The sequence below is a fragment of the Ailuropoda melanoleuca genome, chromosome 7 (assembly GCF_002007445.2).
Source record: "Ailuropoda melanoleuca isolate Jingjing chromosome 7, ASM200744v2, whole genome shotgun sequence".
NCBI classification, from domain to species: domain Eukaryota; kingdom Metazoa; phylum Chordata; class Mammalia; order Carnivora; family Ursidae; genus Ailuropoda; species Ailuropoda melanoleuca.
In genome coordinates, this window is record NC_048224.1 from 135,512,252 (window position 1) to 135,531,097 (window position 18,846).

At 45.0% G+C, this 18,846-nt stretch overlaps 1 protein-coding gene across 1 annotated transcript in view; it reads right to left on the reverse strand.

Moving 5' to 3' along the window:
* Positions 1-5,704: 5,704 nt before the first annotated feature.
* EFNB2 (ephrin B2) overlaps positions 5,705-18,846 on the reverse strand; it is a 43,588-nt gene continuing 30,446 nt past the window's right edge. The window contains exons 3-5 of the mRNA XM_002915861.4: positions 11,215-11,307; positions 10,370-10,483; positions 5,705-8,940 (exon numbers count right to left, since the gene is read on the reverse strand). Of these exons, the coding sequence (XP_002915907.1) occupies positions 8,552-8,940; positions 10,370-10,483; positions 11,215-11,307 (596 nt within the window). The 3' untranslated portion in view covers positions 5,705-8,551. The remainder of the gene's footprint in view (positions 8,941-10,369; positions 10,484-11,214; positions 11,308-18,846) is intronic.

An 18,846-nucleotide genomic window follows, 5' to 3' on the forward strand; every position in this document is an offset into this window, starting at 1 on the left:
AGACTCGAATCCCTTCTCTCATGCGTCCTTGAGGTGGCAGTGACTCAGGGAGAAAGTATGTCCCTGCAGGTCATTCTTCCGGAGGGGAGGTATGCTGCCATTCCGGCTGCCGCCGCCTCTCCCTGTGTCGTGAATGGTCACTACACACAGAGGTTTATGAGTCCTGCTCACTGCTTTATGCACAGCCTCTGATCGGTTTCCCACACTCCGAATTCCCTGCAGCACGACCCAGACCCCGCGGTGCGGTGAGGGAGCCCGAGAGAAGGAACCGCCGAGATGTGCTTGTCGTTGTCCGACACAGTGAATCACGGCCTCCTCTCTGGAAACGCGGAACGGTGCCTCGACCACGTCTGGGGGATGTTTTTAATAGACCCGCATGTGACTGCTGCATACGGTATGAACCTCTGATACACAGGCTCCTGGAAAATGGTGTGTTCTAGTCTTTTCTTGACCCCTGGCCAGCAGTATGGGAGGAATAAATTCGGTGACGTTATAGTGAGATTAACACAGTCATTATTTTTATCTAAAATATTTAAGGGAGTTGGTAGGAGCTTATCTTTCCTCTCCCCTTCATGAGCAGGACACTTGAAAGGCAGAGACCCAGGTTCCTGCAGGAGCAGCCTCGCATCTGCTCGCCTGAAACGCTTATGTAGGTCACTCTGGCAACCATCCCAGATGCTCAGACTTCATTTTTCTTCCTGCTGTTTTTGAGCTCAGTGCTAACTGCTGTTAGCCGACATAAAGCTCTCTGCAATTCTTTCCTGAGAACTGGCTACAAGAAACCTACCAATTATAGCCAAGAAACAGTCTTTCAAATACACATACACATTGTAATGTGGGCTGGAAACCAATTGGAAATGTTTTGATTTGCCCTTTAAGGCCAGAGGCAGGCACTTCAGGCAAACTCCTAAGAAGTTTGGAAGAGCAGTTATACTAAATTCAGTGTTCTAACCAGCCACTTGGCATATATATAATGAAAGATTTTAAAGGAAAGAAATTTAACCCGCATGAACAGAACAGGCAGGTGGATGAAAAGAAGTCTACTAACAGACTAATACTTTTTTAAGAAGGCGCTCCCGGAATAAAACCTACAGCGGCTAGAATCGTTATTCCTTCCTTTCCTACACACATGAGAGATGTGTCATTGTTATTCGTGAGAGATCAGGGCTGCTGAGCCGACTCTGAGCTCCCCGTAAGGAGGGATTTTGTCTTCCCTGTCGCCATGCCCTGTACTTAGCACAGTGCCTGCTATACATGCAGTGCCAACTACATGCATGTGGGATACGTGAACAAATTGTGCCTGTGTTCACGGGGCAGAAGCTTCTAGGCTTGCAGATAAGCATGAGTCTGCTGGCGTGGGCTCCTGGTTGGTGTCTCGGCCCACTCTGATGAAAAGTCTGCCACTGAGGACCGCGGACGCTGTGCTCTCCCTGCCTCTCCGTCATCACGCTCTCCTAACTCGTGCTCGTTCACCGCTGAAAAGCTACAGAGATGCTATTTTCTGACTTGTCGTGTTTTATAAGCTGCACTTCAGAACCAGGCACGTAAAACTGAGTCAAAGCATAGGAAGTCCCCACATCCCGACTGTTGGTCTCGGGGGAGGGGCAGTGGTGTGGTGGGCCTGGGGACCTGCAAGGAGCCAGGAGATCCAGACAGAGGTGTCCCCTCCGCACGGGCTGTAGGCTTTCTCTCAGAGTCAACGACCCTTCATCAGAAGGTTATAAAGGAATCCGAACTGCACTAAATCACACATGTATAACACAGAAACTGGAAGTTTTGTTTATTGAAGCCTCTCACATCGTTCTCAGCATCTTGGGTAATATGCAGATCAGCCAGATGATAAAGAACCAAGAGACCAGATACTTAGGGACCCAAGTGAAAGATGGAGCCAGCCAGGACCTCCTCCTGGAGCATTTTGTTTTGTTTTGTTTCGTTTTAATTTTCCCCACTTGCTGGATCTTAGAGCTAGACATTACTTTCTCCCACTTTTTTGGGTCTTCCTGTAAGGTTGCATTAATGAAGCCCTGGAACACAAATGCTGGGTTTTGCTTAAGATTTCAGTTGATTTTAAGCGATTTTCTTTGATGACGTTTATCTCCCCTACTGTTCTTGGACTTTTTAAGATAGAGTCACCATGGCTTTAAAAACAAAACACACACACAAAAAACTCTAGTCATTTTATTATGAATGGCACTTGGGAAATAATAGCTCTATTATCAACTAAAGACGTTTCTCCAGTGATAGAATTCTTTGCCACAGACAACAGACGCAGAAGTATAAATAATAAAGGAGGTATACATAACAGGGACGTGTTTCAGGTACACCAGCATGGAAAGAATCAAATACTAAGCAAGCATACACTCACATCTATGAGGAAGATGAAGCTTAGGTGGGCTCTCTTAGCTGGTGGAAGAGACCGCCACTGACACCTTACGCGTTGCCTGGCCCACAGTGGCGTCCTACAAAGTACTTAAATAGAAGTTGGGGACCTGCCTGCAGTGACCCGAAAATGTGTGTAAATAAAGAAAAAAGATCTACTTGACAATTATGAATAAAGTTGAACCACCAAGAGCGTGGCTCCCAGTTCTACCAGTACGTATACATTGCCAGTTACTGGATCTTTTTGAATTTTCTTCCCATGCCAGGAAGGGGTGGGGAGCAGCAGAGCCCCGAGCCCCATGTGGGATCTTGCTGGAGGCGGTGGGGAGATGGTCAAGGGCAGCCCAAAGGGGGTGGGGTGTGACTGTGAACTGCCCTAGGTCTTCAAAGCTCCCCCCCACCTTCCCCGGGAAACCGGGATTAAGAACAGTTTACATCAAGGCATTTCTGTACAGCTGAAAGGCTGGTAGCTTTGCTTCAAATCCTGCTAAAGTTAAAAGCGACCTTCAATGTGTTGGAGTCCCACCCTCTCCCTTTACACGTGGGGCCGCTGAGGCACAGAACACAGTGGGATGTGCGGGGAGACCACAGAGCCATCGGTAGCAGAAAGAGCCGTGAGCGAGGTCTCCCCTTTCCTGCATTTAACACACTCAGCGGCCATCTATGATTGGTCATGAACTGTGCTGGTATGATTTCCCTCGTGCTGTGTCCTTACGTATATGAGGGGGTTGGTTGTTTTTTAAAACATAATTAACTTCATGGGGAGAACTGTTTTGAAGAGCCTTCATTAATCAATGTATCACAGCATAAAAGTCTTGAGGTGGGTGCATCTTTAGCTTCTGGGGCAGAGTTTAATCACTAAAAAATTGATTCGTCAACCTGGTGTGCAGTGTTTTACTGCAAATAAATATATTGTTTTAATCTCTCCCCCATCACGGATAAATGCCTCCCTACCTACAAAGCCGAGAATGGGTAAGACTTCCGTTACAACACAGAAAAGTTGCCTTCAAGTACATGTATGGTGTAAACACCGCAAACATCACCCCAAATCAACTGGAAACAAAAAAGCAGCAGAACAGGCAGGCTAGTGTCCTTCGCACAGTAGCATTTATGTGTCCTTTGGAGCCACCTGAAGACCTATTTGCTACCCATGCCAAGAGTCGGGTAATCATCCCTTTGTACTCCCATTAGGGAAGTGACTTTTACTCCTCTGGGTTGTTTTTGCCTTTGACTGATCCTTCTCTGGGTTGGGTCCAGAGACTGACAGCAAGGTGAATGGCAGTTAGCTAGAACTGCTCTCTTTCTCTCTATATAATTTCCCCCCCTCCTTTACACTGGGAACCTGTCTCCCTGTGTTTGAACCGGCAACTGTTTTACCAACAAGGAAATTGACAACATTAGAGTGGGCTTACCTTTCAGAGAAGAACATCTAAGTGAAATTTCTGTAAATTTCCTTCTTGCCAGCTAAAAAGAGTAACAACTGGGCGCATTTTATTTCTTCCTGGAGTTTGGCCTACCGAGTTGGGAGACCTTCGTTTGGAACACTAGGTGGGAACAATGACACGGTGTCTTTGGTAATTTAAATAGCAATAAAGGCCGCGGTGTCCGTTGAAAATGCAATACTTGGCTGTTGTTCTTTTGCTTCGGCCCAGACTGCTCATTAGCGATATTGGTATGGAGGGTGGGGCATCCCACTTAGTCACTGGGCTGTAAACTGTGCCCTGGAACTTGGATTTGCAGTGATGGGGCGGATAGGAATGGAACTATCATTCTAGCACCACATGGAACTGTGGGCTCCTAGAGAATTTTTTTTTTTTTTTTGGAAGGAAAGCATTTAGTCCACAAACATTTCTTTAGGACAAGTATGCCAGGAAGATGCCTCCGAGATCCCTGATTCTAAAACCAGGGCATGGCAACCTCCTGCGGGGGTTGGGGGGAGGGCTGAAACCTACCAATTCTTCACTTGGCTGGGGCTGTGATCTGCAGCAAGTCAGTTTCGCCTGGAGTATCATCTGGCTCCTGGGTTGGGGTCCTTTTTCATCCCCCTCCATACCTGAAGTGCCTCCTCCCAAGTCAGGTAAGGAATAGCCTGAGGTAACGCAGCCAGAGATGGGAGCATTTTTTAGTAACCAAGAGCTGTTTCTGCCTCAACTGCGGCTCTACTCTCAGTACCTGCAGGTGAGGAAGATCTCCCTCCCATGGTAGGAAGTCTGATCGGTCTCAGCAAGAGCAGAGGGAAGTCACTCCCCACCCTCCGGGTGCCCCGGCACCGTCCCCCGGAAGACCAGTATTGAAAATGTGGTTCAAGTCACCGCTGGCCTCTTGCTTGCTTCAATCCGGTTACTGCAAAACATGATTTCATCAGTGTTAAGGTTTTACAGAGAACATTGGACTTTTTTCCTTCCTCCTGGGATTATTCCATGAAGAACGATGAAGGTGCCTATGGCAAACTGCTCTGCTTGAATGGAAACTAGAACAACCTGGATTTAAGTGTTGAGATAACAGAAGTATATCTCCCTCCTTTTCCTCTCTTAACCGAACGAGGTCATGGCTCCGATGGTGTGACCCAGGTGAAACCAGAGACGTTTTCTGGTCAGGATGCTTAGGACTTGATGAAACCTTACGATAAAATATTATTTGTGAAATGCGAGTTCGAGTTTTATGGGGAAACCAATGGGCTCGTGGCGCTTTGCAAAATTAACAATCGTAGTACGTGCATGTCCTGATTTGAAAAACGGCAAATGCCCCCGGGCAGAAGGCCCTGGATAACTGCAATTCTAGAGAAAAAGGAGTAGAAAAGCAAATTAAAATAACAAGAGAAAAAGAAAAAAGAAAAGAAAAAAAGAGGGAAAGGAAAAGACTTTGAAGGCGCTTTTTCCATAGGAAAAAAATATTTTATTTTTTTAAGAACAAATTCAGTTTGAAACAGACGTGGAATGTGACCTCATGGGTTTCGTTTCTGGGGGCTGACTGCAATGTGGAAGTAAAGCAGACTGAAAACCTAGGACAGGCTATTAAAATAAAACGAAGAAAGAAAAAAATATTTATAACTCAAGCATAATACTGTGTTACTTACAAATTGGACAACGAAATTTTAAATAAATATACATGGTACATAATTACGGCACAAATATGCAGCAATTTGGCAACCTTTTATACCATTTTTTCCTCATTACAGTGCAAAGGGGGGAATGACACTGCCGTTTAACAAGCTGTAGCTAAATACATTGCAAAATTCAGATTTTATACAAAACATCTTGCTTAGACTTTATAAAAAACCAACATTGCTCTATGTACACAATCTGGGTAAGAAAAGCCATTTCTGTCTTGTTTTCATGTGTATTTTTATTAAAAAGGTGAATAAGGCTACTGTAACACCCCAAATCCATATACAGTAAAATCTGAACCTATTTACAGCATCTTCACTTAAACATTATGGTGCAAATTCCAAAGTCAGGTGACTAGGGATGATAATACAAGCAAGGCATTTACAGTAACTTTCCAAAGCTGAACCAACTTCAAATAAAGGGACAGTTGGTAGATTGTCATATTCTGCACCAGACACAAAACAGACGCACAGAACACTTTTCAATTGGTTGCAGGTAACTCTTCATCAATTCATCTGATTTCACAGTTTAGCGTATAACCAAAATGTAGCCAACCGATGAGACACACATTTGATTTCATTAAAATCAGACTATTTCCCATTTTTCCCCTTCTTGCCCCTCTCCCCCATCCGAAAGGCTAATTTTTGATGGCTTACAAGAAAATCTTGTATGGATGCACATTAAGGAGAGGGTAGGGTGATGGAAAGAATCACATATGTACTGTGGCTGGTCGCCATGGCAACCCTCCACAGAACTATGATATAGATATATATAATATATATTGTAGATATATATTATACATATATGTACACATGTATACCACTCACTCACTCACACATACACACACGCACTTTGGACCAACATCATTTTCAGGTTCAGGAAATAGAGAAGGAATAATTTCTGTGACAACTCATTTTTGCAGGTATTCACTGGAGGTTTGAGAACCTTAAAATGCTGTTGCTACATTTTTTTTCTCCCAATTCAGAAAGCAAAGTGTTACCATGGTAACGGGACTATGTTAAAGATGTCTATTTTGCATAGCACATAAAAAGTAGGTTTCCTGTTTACTCGTTTTGTTTCCCAGAAGGGAGGGGACGGGAAGGGGAAGGGCAGAGGGCGGAGGGGGCTGGAGCTGAACTTGACGCCTCAGCCTCTCCACGTGACCCGGTGGGTTTCAGCGAACACTTGAGCCATAAGGCAAGGGGAAACACGACACAGAGAAGAAATGCCCGGACATCTTGCCACTGTTCAATATATGGTGCGGTCACGTCCATTTCCTGGTGTTTGGGGCTTGCATTTCCTAGTCTAGGTTCCGTGAGATGCCTTCAGAGGACTGGGTTATTTTTGTATTTACTCTCGTTATTGTTATTTGGGGAGTGATGTTGTTTTTCCCAGAAGTAGCTGTCCAATTTTTCTTTTTTAAGCACTGAGCGTTGGGACCACGCAACTGCCACAAGTGAATTTCACATCCTCTGGTGTGATTTGTGTGCAATCTTAAAATATATATTAGTAAAAATCTTTCACTTTCTACCCCTTGTGTTCTATAGACCTATTATAAATACGTGCTATCTTCCTTCTCCCCCTCGACATCATCATTGATTTCCAGCTTAAGGTTCGCCGTGTGCTTCACCTAGACACGGAGCAGCTGTGCGGTGGCCTCGCTCAGTACCTCCCCCTCCTTGGCTGGCGCAGCCGGACAGGTCAGCACCACCCAAAACCGAAGTGTCGGGAGGCTCCGTGGGGGAGGGCCGAGGGGAAGGGGCTGGGGGAGGGGACGACGGGGAATCTGACCTACCTTTTATATAAGAGAATTCCTCAATAACATCAATGATGATGGAATTACAGCCTGTTTGACCTCTGGCTTTTCAACTTCTAGGTCAGATTTGGCTCTCTGCTATTCTCCTAAATGCTTTCCCTGTGTTTAATAAAATGTGATCAGTATAGCAGCTGAGTCTGCTTTAAGCATCATCCAAAGCAGAGCGACTCTCCTACAGCTTCGAAGCCGTACGTCTTATTGCCAGTACCACAACAGTCCTGCCCAAATCTGTCATCAGCGGCCCACTGCTCCTTCCCTCCTGGCCTGCTCCTCTCCCAACAATGCCCCTTTGTTCTCTCCCGCAAAGAGGGACTCTGGTTTTCCTGCACGTTGCCATGTGATCAGAGCGGATTCCTTCAAAGGCACCCTCCTCCACTGCGTGTGGGGTTGTGCCTCCTACTTGCCTCTTAAAATCTCAGCCAAACCAAAGTGCTGTGCTACCTAAATGGGTTCTCCCCCCCACTCTGCTTCGGAGGCAGCGGCGTTGAACTGCATTTGCAGACAGCCCTTTTCTCTGGCCCGCCCCCTTCCAGAACTCCTAGTCTTCCACGGCTGACAGCCCAGCCTGGCGTCTGGCTGCAAGGCTCCTTATTAGCAAACACAATTTCTAGAAGTGAATTACCCATTCCGCTGTAGCTGTGGCTGCAGGTGCGTGGAGCAGGAGACACCAAACGTGAGCGTTCCAGCAGGGATGCAGTGTGGAGGGAGAGGGGCTCTCCGGGGAAGCACGGCAGAGCCCCGGAGATCGGGAGGGGGGGGTGCCACGGTGAGGACTGGAAGCTGGACCTCCTGCGAGCCTCCCCCAGCCCGAGGTCTGTGTGTCAAGTCCGGACGCTCCTCGGGAGGGACGCCCGAGGCAAAGAGGACGGCATTTCCCAGCGCAGGGGCCTGGGACACCCGCCCGGGAGGCTCACAGCTCGCCCGGGCCCCCCGGCGCTCCGTCTCCCTCGGCTCCCCGCAGGCCTGAGTGACGGCAGCGCATGGCTTCGAGGTGGAGGGGTGGGAGGCGAGCGCCGCGGTCCCAGCCGGCACCCTCTGCGCCCGGCGGCCGGCGAGCGTCTGTCTCCACCGCGGCCGGGGCGCTACAGACTAGGTAAGCTGTCCAACGCAACAGGGCTCTTCCGAGAAGCGGCGTTCCCTCGCCCCCGCTGTGCTCCAGTCCAGTCGAGGCACAGGGGCTCATCAAACCCTCCTCGGGCGGCAGCGGGACAGGACGTTTCCTTCGGGAAAGCCAAGGCACCGCCGAGTCTCAGACCTTGTAGTAAATGTTCGCCGGGCTCTGGGGAGGCATCTCCTGGACTATGTACACCGGGTGCCCGTAGTCCCCGCTGACCTTCTCGTAGTGGGGGCAGAACACACTGTCCGCAGTCCGCAGCGGGATGATAATGTCACTGGGCTCCGAGCCGTTGTTGTTGCCGCCGCGCTTGGGGGTGGCCAGCGTGCTGAGCGACAGCGTGGCCGTGTGCTGCGGCGAGTGCTTCCTGTGCCTCCGCCGGTACTTGAGCAGGAGGACCACCAGCGTGATGATGATGACGATGAAGATGATGCATCCTGAAGCAATCCCTGCGAATAAGGCCACTTCGGAACCGAGGATATTGTTCCCGGAATGTCCGGCGCTGCTGCCGTCTGTGCTAGAACCTGACAGGCGGGGAGAGACAAGGAGCAGACGGGTTACTGCCGGGCCGGAGCTCGGCTGGCAGGGAGCGCAGAATCACCAAACTTGCAGGTGGCCGCCAGACTCCGCCCCTCGGCTCAGAGCCCCGCCCCTCGCCTCAGAGCCGCGACCCAGTGGCAGAAGCTTGGACATCAGGGCACTGGACCCTGGGTCGGCCTTGCAGGCCGCACCCAACCACACGCGCCACGGTCCATCCATGGCGGGGGACGGGCTGTGACGGCCACCTGGGAGCTTGCCTACGCCTCGGAACCGGCCCACGGCTCCAGCGGGGACACGCGCAGGAAGCAGCCCTTTCTCCTGGCCAGTGACTCCTGCCTGCGTGCGCCCTGACCTTCTGCTTTCCTCGGGGGGCGCAGGCTTCCTGGGAATCTCAAACCGCCTGCGTTCTGAAGACGAGCCCTGCCTACTAGCACCGCGGCCCAGAACGCCCAGGGACTGCTGGGGCCCGGGAAAACGTTCAACTCGTAACTCATTTGTATTATTTGATTTACACCTAAAATATATTTGGAAGGCGGCAGAAACTCTCACACTGAACAGGCTGCCAACCCAAATGTTAAGCACGAAAAAATTGCCTGGCATCATTATATTATCCATTTATCAGTTTGTCACAAGAATTTGACACATCTTGTCATTGAAAGTTAGAAATAACAACTTCCCTCCTTGACGCTTGGAAAGAGGGGGGATATCGCTGCAGATGCTAAATTCACGGCTACCAACCAGGCGCGCGGATCCCGGATACAAAACTGCTGACGTCTGCCCAGCAGCCACCACATAAAAATTTCATTAGCGTGGAAACAAATACATAGCTATCTGTTCAAGGACGGTTAAGAAAATGAAGTTAAATGACAGCCAACTTTCTCTGGTATTCTAGACTGTGGCCAGGGATCCGTGTGGTATTTTATTTTACACCGAAAATGTGAAAAAAAAAAATTCAGCGGTATAGCCACCTGAAAAACGGCATTATGCAATATTTCAAGATGCTGCCACCTAAAATGTTCAAGTGGATCAATCGGGCTCTTTGTGGATTAGATATAATTAGATGAGGGATTAGAACATTAATTATATATACATTAACATCGGCTCTAAGCTAGTGTTGCAACAGGCATGATTAAGTGTCACCAATAAAAATAACTCTGGTCTGAATGCGTGGTGCTCAAAATTGGCACCTACATCTGATGAATTCTACTCTTCTGAATGTGCACCTTTCGTGGGAATGAGTTATTTCGTTCTGATTGAGTAATTAATAACAACTAACTGAGAGCAAAAATTACTGGCTCCGGGAACTACACGTTAACCCCACTGGTATCCAAGTGCTGGGACTCCGTTCTACTTCTTGGGACCTGAGGCGCCCGGGACACACGGACCTATCCGCACGTGCTCATGCTGCTATACCTGGATTTGGTTTGACAAAGGGACTCGTTGTTGAACTTCTTCCATTTGTACCGGCTTCGAGTTCTGGGCGTCGTGTTGGATCATTGTGCCTGGTTGACCCAGCGGAACTTGCATCTACATGACAAAGAATAGATTACTTACAGCCCAGGCGTCTAATGAGATCTAGCTCTAGGAGCTTCTGGATGTATATCTCAAGAGGCATAAATAGCAATGAACGTAAGATTCTTTATGCAAAGTACTGTGACATACAAGAATATCATTTTCCTTTTAAAACAAAACGGTTATACTAGTTATTTCAGAGGTTTAGATTGTGAGGCCATCTGTGCAAACTATAGGGATTCTTGCATTTGGCAGGCAGAGCATTGCAGATGACATTTCAATTTAAACGAGCAAGTTGATTGACTACTATACCGATGTCTAATTAGAAGAATAATTCTGCACAATAGGTTATCTGTATGTGAAAAGGCTCAGTGAAATAAAGTCTTCTGTAATCAAGAGGCAGAAATGGGCAAAATGGCAGAAACTTAGTTTTCACTTTGGATATCTTAATTTTTGAATCAAAGAGGTGTTTCGCTTTTAAGAAAAAAGAGCATATATATATGTATATACATTATATGGCAATGGACATTGGACCTGGCTGACCTTAACTTTTAGAGGAATCTCCAATAACAGAAGTGTGTCACATTGACTTGAGGCAATCTGTCAGTGGCTCAAGGTACAGAGAAAGGTTTCTTTTAAAACTAAGCTACGAGGGAGTGAAGGCGGGCGTTAACAGCACTGGCACTGCGCTCGCTGGGGGCTGGACCAGATTACAGTGGCTTCGTGAAGCAGCAGATGGTCTTTACCTTGTCCAACTTTCATGAGGATCTTCATGGCTCTTGTCTGGCACACCCCTCCCTCCTGGTTATCCAGGCCCTCCAAAGACCCATTTGATGTAGCTGATTAAAAATAAAATGGACAAAACAAAAAAATAAAGAAAAATCAGGAAATCAATAAGCCAAGTTTACATGAACATGAAATGTCTGAAAACAATTTGAAAAATAAGAATTCACTCTTAGTCACAAGTTTTCCGAAAGTATGGAATGCTGAAAGCCAAACATAAAAAAAAAAAGAAAAGAAAGAAAAATGGCGACTGTCAACACTGGTGCACATGCGCTATCTGGTTTCAAGTTTACTTAAGCGCTCTCTCCTTCCTTCAGAACCAACCGATTTAGTAACAGTCCATACATAAAAGGGACAGCACCTTCCAAAAAGCTTACTATTTCAGGGTCAAAGTCAAAAGAGCAAAAGAGTTAATACAGTCACTTTAAAACGTGGTAATCATCCCACAACACCTGCTTCCTTGAGCACAGATTTCCTGCTTCAAAAACAATTAGCTTGATGCTCCCTGTTTGCCAAGCATCCAAGTTCAGTAAACACTAGAAGAGGAGACTCCCACACCCCCTTTCCTTCTTTCCCCAGCCTTAGTCGAGATGAAGAAGGCGGCTAAGATTCAGGTCTCCAAATTCTGAAGTTTCTCTCCAGCGTTTTGTACTGGACCAGAAATAGCAAGTGTTTTCTTATTATCAAGATGGACCTCAGGCAACCCTTCAACCAAGCTACCTGCTAGAGGACAACTTGACCGACAGAGGGGACCCACACATGTCCTCTGCTCTGGCAGGGCCCCGTGGCAACAACCCTGGGGTATGTGGGGAGGACGTCCCGCAGCCACTGGCCTCTTGTTCACCATCTTGGTTCGCTTCCCACTTTAAGAGGGAGGAAGAGGAGTAAGGATGGAGCATTTGACCATTTTCAGTACTTTTTAAAAAACAGCCTATGCTCTCTACTCTGCTGAAACACACTGCTGTTCTGTCTCCTTAGGATGGTGTGTCCTCTGAATAGCACTGTAACTACGGCTGCGCAGAGAGAGGCTGCCAGGTACTTTGCTGAGGAAGAGGATTTAAGTTACAGGTCAAGTTCCAGAAGAGAAAGGAAGGTGGAGAGTGCCAGACATTTTCATTCCTCCAAAGTTCAAGGGGCAAGGAACAGAAGTGTTTCATATACATTTCTGCACCGTAAGTCATTCTCTACTTGGATTATCAAAGGCTTGTCTACTAACACTGGACTTTTCAAGGCACGGAAACAGGGACAGTATTTCTGGTAAAAATAAACTCAAAGACATGCACGCATAGAAATATGCACGCTATAGATAATTATATTAGTTGCAAAATAAGGCACTTACTTGTCTTTGTGTTCTTGAGTTACCAACTTTTACTTTCACTGTCTTCCTTAAAAACAATAGGCGCTTCTTGTGTGTATAAATATCTCTTTGCTTATCTGAGTGTTTCCTTAAAGTTTACAATCTTACAACCATACCCCACTCCTCCGCTGATGCTGACCTGAGTTTCTCCTGGGAAAATGGCAACGTTGCCATAATAATTTTGGGGGGTAAAAAGTAAGACAGTATCTTCTTGTAGACTGTTGAGAAAATACCTGGCAGAGGAGTTAAAACAAACACCTACAAACTTTGTATGCCTCTGTGAATGTAATAAAAAATATCTTCTTTTCCTCTCCATTTCTCCATCTGCTTTCCCTTCTTCCTCCTCTAGACAGGTTCCTAAATTTCGAAGTGTCCTTTCTCCCTAAAGGCCTAAAACGGCGTGGGTATCTATAACCAGGCACCATTTTGGGGCCATTACAGAACAGTGCTATAATCTTCACTTAGTTATTTAAAGTTTTCTCAGTTGATCTTTCTCAAAAATTAGGATATGTTCTCATGTAGAAAAACGCAAAAAGCTGAGATCTTCATTTGGCCGTTGGCTTCAAAAGTTTACTTAATTCAAATGGAATCTCCATGTTTTCTAAGTCATATGCACATAAATGTGCCCACATGCAAAATCGCACCCAAATGCACACGTAAATGACTTTTTCTGGTTAACAGCTCAACAAATACGTTAAAAATAAGATCTGAAGGGTCGTGCACAGAAGAGGGGGAGGGTACAGAGGTTGTTTGTCTTAACCTTGAGGTAATAAGGTCAAAGACTCAGATCTAAAAGGAAAAAAATAAAGGAGTGAATACCAGAGCGGGTAAGACAAGGTAAAAAAGCCTCACCTGGGAACAGAATTCAACAGTGCTGACTGCTGCTGCTTTGTCAGTTTGGAAGCAAGCACAGGGATGGGTGTCATTTGGGTGATTTTTTTTTTCTTTTGATTTTAATTTGTGGTCAACGCCCTTTCTGAATATCAATGCTTTCATACAGAGCTCCTTCTGGTTCACCCCAAATGTTGTCCAAATAACCCCCCAATGTAAAGAACTCAAAGTATTCAAATTACATTGCCGTCTATAATTTAGCAGCCACAGACTCCAAGATGGGAGGTGGAAAATTGTGCAGCAGGAGAATGAACAGTTGAAACTTTTTCATTCCTTGTGGGGGGGAGCCTTCAGGCCCTGAGTTGCACAGAGGGAAATGGAAGCTTGTGCCTTTGCATGGTTCTTGGGGTTCTTGGACACCAGAGGCCACTGCTCGTTGGGAGGGGAGTGGGGGTTAGGGGGATGGGGGAGGGTGGGCCAGGAGGCAGAATGCTGTGATGTGCATTCCAGACTCTGCTTCGGTCCCCTTTAAGTCAACTTGGGAGCAGCAAAGGTTACTGGAAGATATTGAAAAATCCATTACTAATGTTCACATGGCATCCCCAATACCTGGTTGTTTAAGAAGGGGATAAACTATATAATACGGCAAGATGTTTGGCCATGAAAAGATTTTTGCCTGCCCTCTGTTAGAAAGGACTTGAGCGGTCACAGAAAACCCGGTTTTCAGATGTCAGCAACCAACTGAAACTTCAGAAAGCAAACTTCAGAGCAAGTCTAAAATAATTCGGAGGGACTTGAACTTATTTTATTTTTGATGCCATAATGAAAATTAACCTCACTCTTCCTCCCATACCTCCTCATCAGGGAGTGTAGGGAGTGTGGTTCTCATTGTTGAGGTCCCCCTGTCCCTGCCTTGAGCAAGGACCCTGACAAGTGTCCCGTCCTGACTGCACCTCCTTATGGCAGTGAGCTTTGAAATAAAGCCACAAGATTAATATTCTGATATCCGCCATAACACCCAGTCACCAAGAAGCTTTAAAAACAGGCTTAGCAGCTGACTTTGAAAAGCAACAAGAAATTTCTATGCTTGGGGATAAAAATCGACTTCCATTTCAGGAGACAATGTTGCAATATTTTTATTGTTGATTTGAATGTATTAGGAATTTTTAACTTAGAGAAAGAGTAAAAATAAATTGTTATCTCATTATACTTAGTTTTTCTTTGTGTCTCTCTACCGGCATTAGCTAATGCTGCCACAATTACAGTATTACTAAATGGATGAAATTGCATTTAATCATTTAGAGACAGAAAAAATAACACTCTTATACCTAAGCTTTTAGTGCCCAGACATTTTTTTCCCCTTGGCCTAGAGAAAAAAAACAGACTTGATAAAATTAAAAATTACTAGAAAAGTTACTCCATCCAGTTAGAAAATAGGTTTAATAAAGATACATGGGCATTTTACGGCGTGCTTTTAAAAGCTTCTGCTTTGGGGATCTAATTGCATGTCATAAGTATACTGAAATCACTAGATTGCTCCCCTGGGGCCTGATTTTCAGTGAGTGGAGATCAGTGCTCAGCAAAAAAGTACCCTGAGTTCACACTGCCTAAGAGTTCTTCACATCTGAAAACTGCACCAGCCAACATCTGGTTTCCCGTGAATTTGCACACGGACTTAAACTTAGCTACAGTTCTGACTCACGGGCAATCCTACGCTGGTTACCGGAGTAGGGAAAAGAGAACCAGTGAATAAAATGGACTAAAAGGGCAAGAATCTTTTCTGGCTGTGTTTTCTAGACTGTGCCCACAGAGAGGAAGTCATCGTGCATTTTCACAAGGCTTCCTCTGATTGTTATTGCCCCGCACCCTGGGGGGCTATGCAGCAGCTTTGGATTCAGGCTGTTTTCAGTCTATCACATTGGGAACACTGTGCTAATCAGATGGAGAATTCGCTGCTGGGTTTGTGCGGATATATGGGCCTCACTCACAAAGAGGTCAGGAATGAGAGCAGCACAAAAAAATTCTCCAGGATAATATATAGCTTCACTATGAAGCTATGAAGGAAAATTCTTGGTTATGCTGGAGAGAATGAAAAACACACTCCTACTCCGGAGGGTATTTCAAACTGTTTTAAAGTGTAGCTTGTTGGGATGAGGTGGGGAAGGGGGCGGGTGGCAAGGGTGATTGACAGACACTCGAAAGCAAATATTTTTATCTACTTCATCAAAGCAGTCAACCAAAGAGAGACAGGTATAAGCATATAGGGTCAGTAAAACCACGGAGTTCAGTTGTCTGATAAGAATAAAAACCATAATTTATATAACGCTACATAGACATATTTGCTCTTATTTGACTATGACACAAATAGCATTTTATGACAATTCTCTATCAGTATCATCTTCCCTGTACTATTCTCTTCCACCACGTTATGATATGCTGACCCTCCTAAATTTTGATTTCTTCAGCCCAGTCTTCCTACGCCTCGGTCTCTCTCCTTAAGTTCAACACAGACTCAGAAGAACCCGAAGCCTGTCACCTGACAAACCAAGGAACTAAAAACAGCAGAATCAAGTGAGACACATGGAAAGTGAGATTCAAATAAACATGGCACACAAAATAGGTTACCGCCTTCCACCGGGGCTAGCAACTCTCTGAGTGTCTAAAGGGAAAAAAAAAAGGTGGAATGAGATCTGTAAGTTGGAAAACAAGGAGCCTGATGAAAATGTAATCAGTTACTGTGAACATACAACCCAGGAAACTAAGATCTATCTACTTAACCCCCTGAAATTAATTCAGATTCACAATGTGAACTATGGAAACAGGGACTCAGTCTCCAGATCTCAATGCAGAGTTGAATGCCTCGAGGGTCAGGAGTATCCTTTCACATACTGACTGAGGAGAAAAACCCCAAACATGGAGATGGTCATGTTCACAGAATGCCAAAAATAAACGCCTTTTTCTGTAATTAATAAAAACTTCTGAGACAGAAACAGCTGTATGATGTGCCAAAGGAGGAGGAAAAATTCACTTCTTCTAACTTCTTTTTATGTGCTCTTCTTTGTGGGTTTACAGTGTGAGAGACAAGGGATGTGTCATCTTGAGTTTCCAAGGGCCTCATTATTTTTGTTCGTCAGGATGTTCAAAAAAAAATTCAGCATTATTTCAAAGCACATGGCATTTTGTCCCATAATAACCAAATATGCCTTACCTTTGCTATATAAATACTTCTTAAAATGGCCTCAATTTAAAAAAGGAAAAATACAAAGGAAGATATTTTCAAAGTCAAATATAGATCCACAAAAAGGTTTTGTTTTTGTTTTGTTTTAGTCTCTACTTGATGAGCTAGTGCTCGCTGGCATCTGACAAACTGAGTTTAGCGTGTGGGGATAGGTCACAGTTTAAACACTGTATAAGGGGCTGGTGAGGTAGGATGTGTGTGTTTCTCACCCAAGGAAACACTGTCCCAGTATGATAAGAAGAATCACTTGAATTAGAACCACATCACTATGGTTGTGTTTTGAAATTTTAAAGCAGTAAATCATGCATTAAGAATTAATAACTTAGCCCCAGTGACTTCTACACAGCACAATTAATTAGTTTCTCTGCTAGACAGAACAATTTGGAGAAAAGAATTTAAAAATGGAGTCACAATTTAGGCCTTCCCTGTTGCATCCCAGCATTAAAATGTGAGTAAAGATACCAGGTATCACGTATAAACGGATGCTCTTGAATAAAACAGTGTAATTTCATTTCCTCAGTTTCAAAGGTTCATCATGAACAATGACAGGATATCTATCGACAGCTCAGAAATAACAGGAGGTGTAACAGCCTTCAAACAGTTCAGTCAACTGTCTGTGCATTTACTAAAAGATTTAATGACTTCTGCTACGTTGCCACCTTACAGTAGTTCGGGGGGAAGGAGACGGAGCCAACAGGATACTATGTAGCACTCCCACTGTATTCATTGCATCTCCTATGTCATAGATCCCACGAGACTTGGCCCAGCCCAGTATCGAGGGAGGCCAACCTACTGGGAGAAGAGCAACAACAGTCACCACATCCAGAGCATACAAAATCCTATCCCCGCTTACTCATGAAATCTTTTCACCATCAAGAACTGTATACAGAGATCCAGTTCGTGACAATCATTAAAGATGCTAAGAGCCATAGTTACTTTTAGATAACATAGTCCTGAAGAGTCAGACATCCAGACTGAAAAGGATGCGGGGAAAAGCAGTGACTGTGCGCGTGCGTGCGCGTGCGCACACGGGTTATGTGTCAACGAAAGACATACCCTCCAGGCTCCAGCAGGGCAGTGACATTTTTCTGAGAAAGATCAAACAGTCCTAGCAATAAATGACCAGTCCCTCTTTTCTTTCACTAGAGGCCCGCTAACCACGAGATTAATTATGGAGTGGTTTACTCGATTTCCCCTGAAAATATTGCTTGCAACGCCTTAGTGTCTTGATTTCTAAGGAATTCTGTTGAGGGAAAACATCCCTTTCTAAGATTTTATGGCTAAAAGTTAGGATGATTTATGCAGGTGAATCTTTCATTAGGTAAGAAAAAAAAATTCAATAAGATCTCATTTAAAAAAAAGTTTTCATCTGGTATGCTTTAAGGGAATTTATCTTACTGTCACAGCAATTCAAAAAAAAAATTAACATCCTGACCATGCGATAGTCAACAATAAAAGAACAATTACCTTTCTGCATGAGAGTCAACCTTAATATGGGCCAAAATCTACTAAAAGGAATTATGTTTTAAAAATAGGTGGCCAGATGACCACTTCGATACAATGACCAAACTCATGTTAAAAAAAAAAAAATCACGGCAAGAATGATGTAAGAGTTCTAAAGATAAAATATTATTCCCTATTGTCTATATTAGCCTTACGTAAGCATTCAGATTTGTAAAACTGAGACTTCCCAGTCAAGAGACCGTGATAATATCTCATGGAAACATTCTGAACCTGAAGAAGCATGTGTTTGAGTGAATTATTTCTAGCACACCATCCACTGCCCACTCCCAGCTTTCTAACAGTCTTGATCATTAAAATATCTGTGCAGAGATATGGAAATGTCTAGATAGCAAAGGGTCGGAGTAAAAAGTTCATGGCGGGGAGGGCGCCCATCCCACAACTTTTTGCTCATTCTACTGTCACTAATCGCATACAATGATATTAATGGCCCAGTAATTGGGCGTCTGCAGCACTGAAGTGGAAAATATCCATCAAGGCAGAGTTCATCTCTGGGTGGTAAGACTCCACTAGCGACTGAATTAATGTTTGCTGACAGTTTCGCATATAACACTGCAGAGGAGAAAATGCGCCACTCTCCATGGCAGAAGAGTTTAGATGGACGTGATGTTATTTGCTTTGACCATCCAGAGACCAGTGGTAACCCCA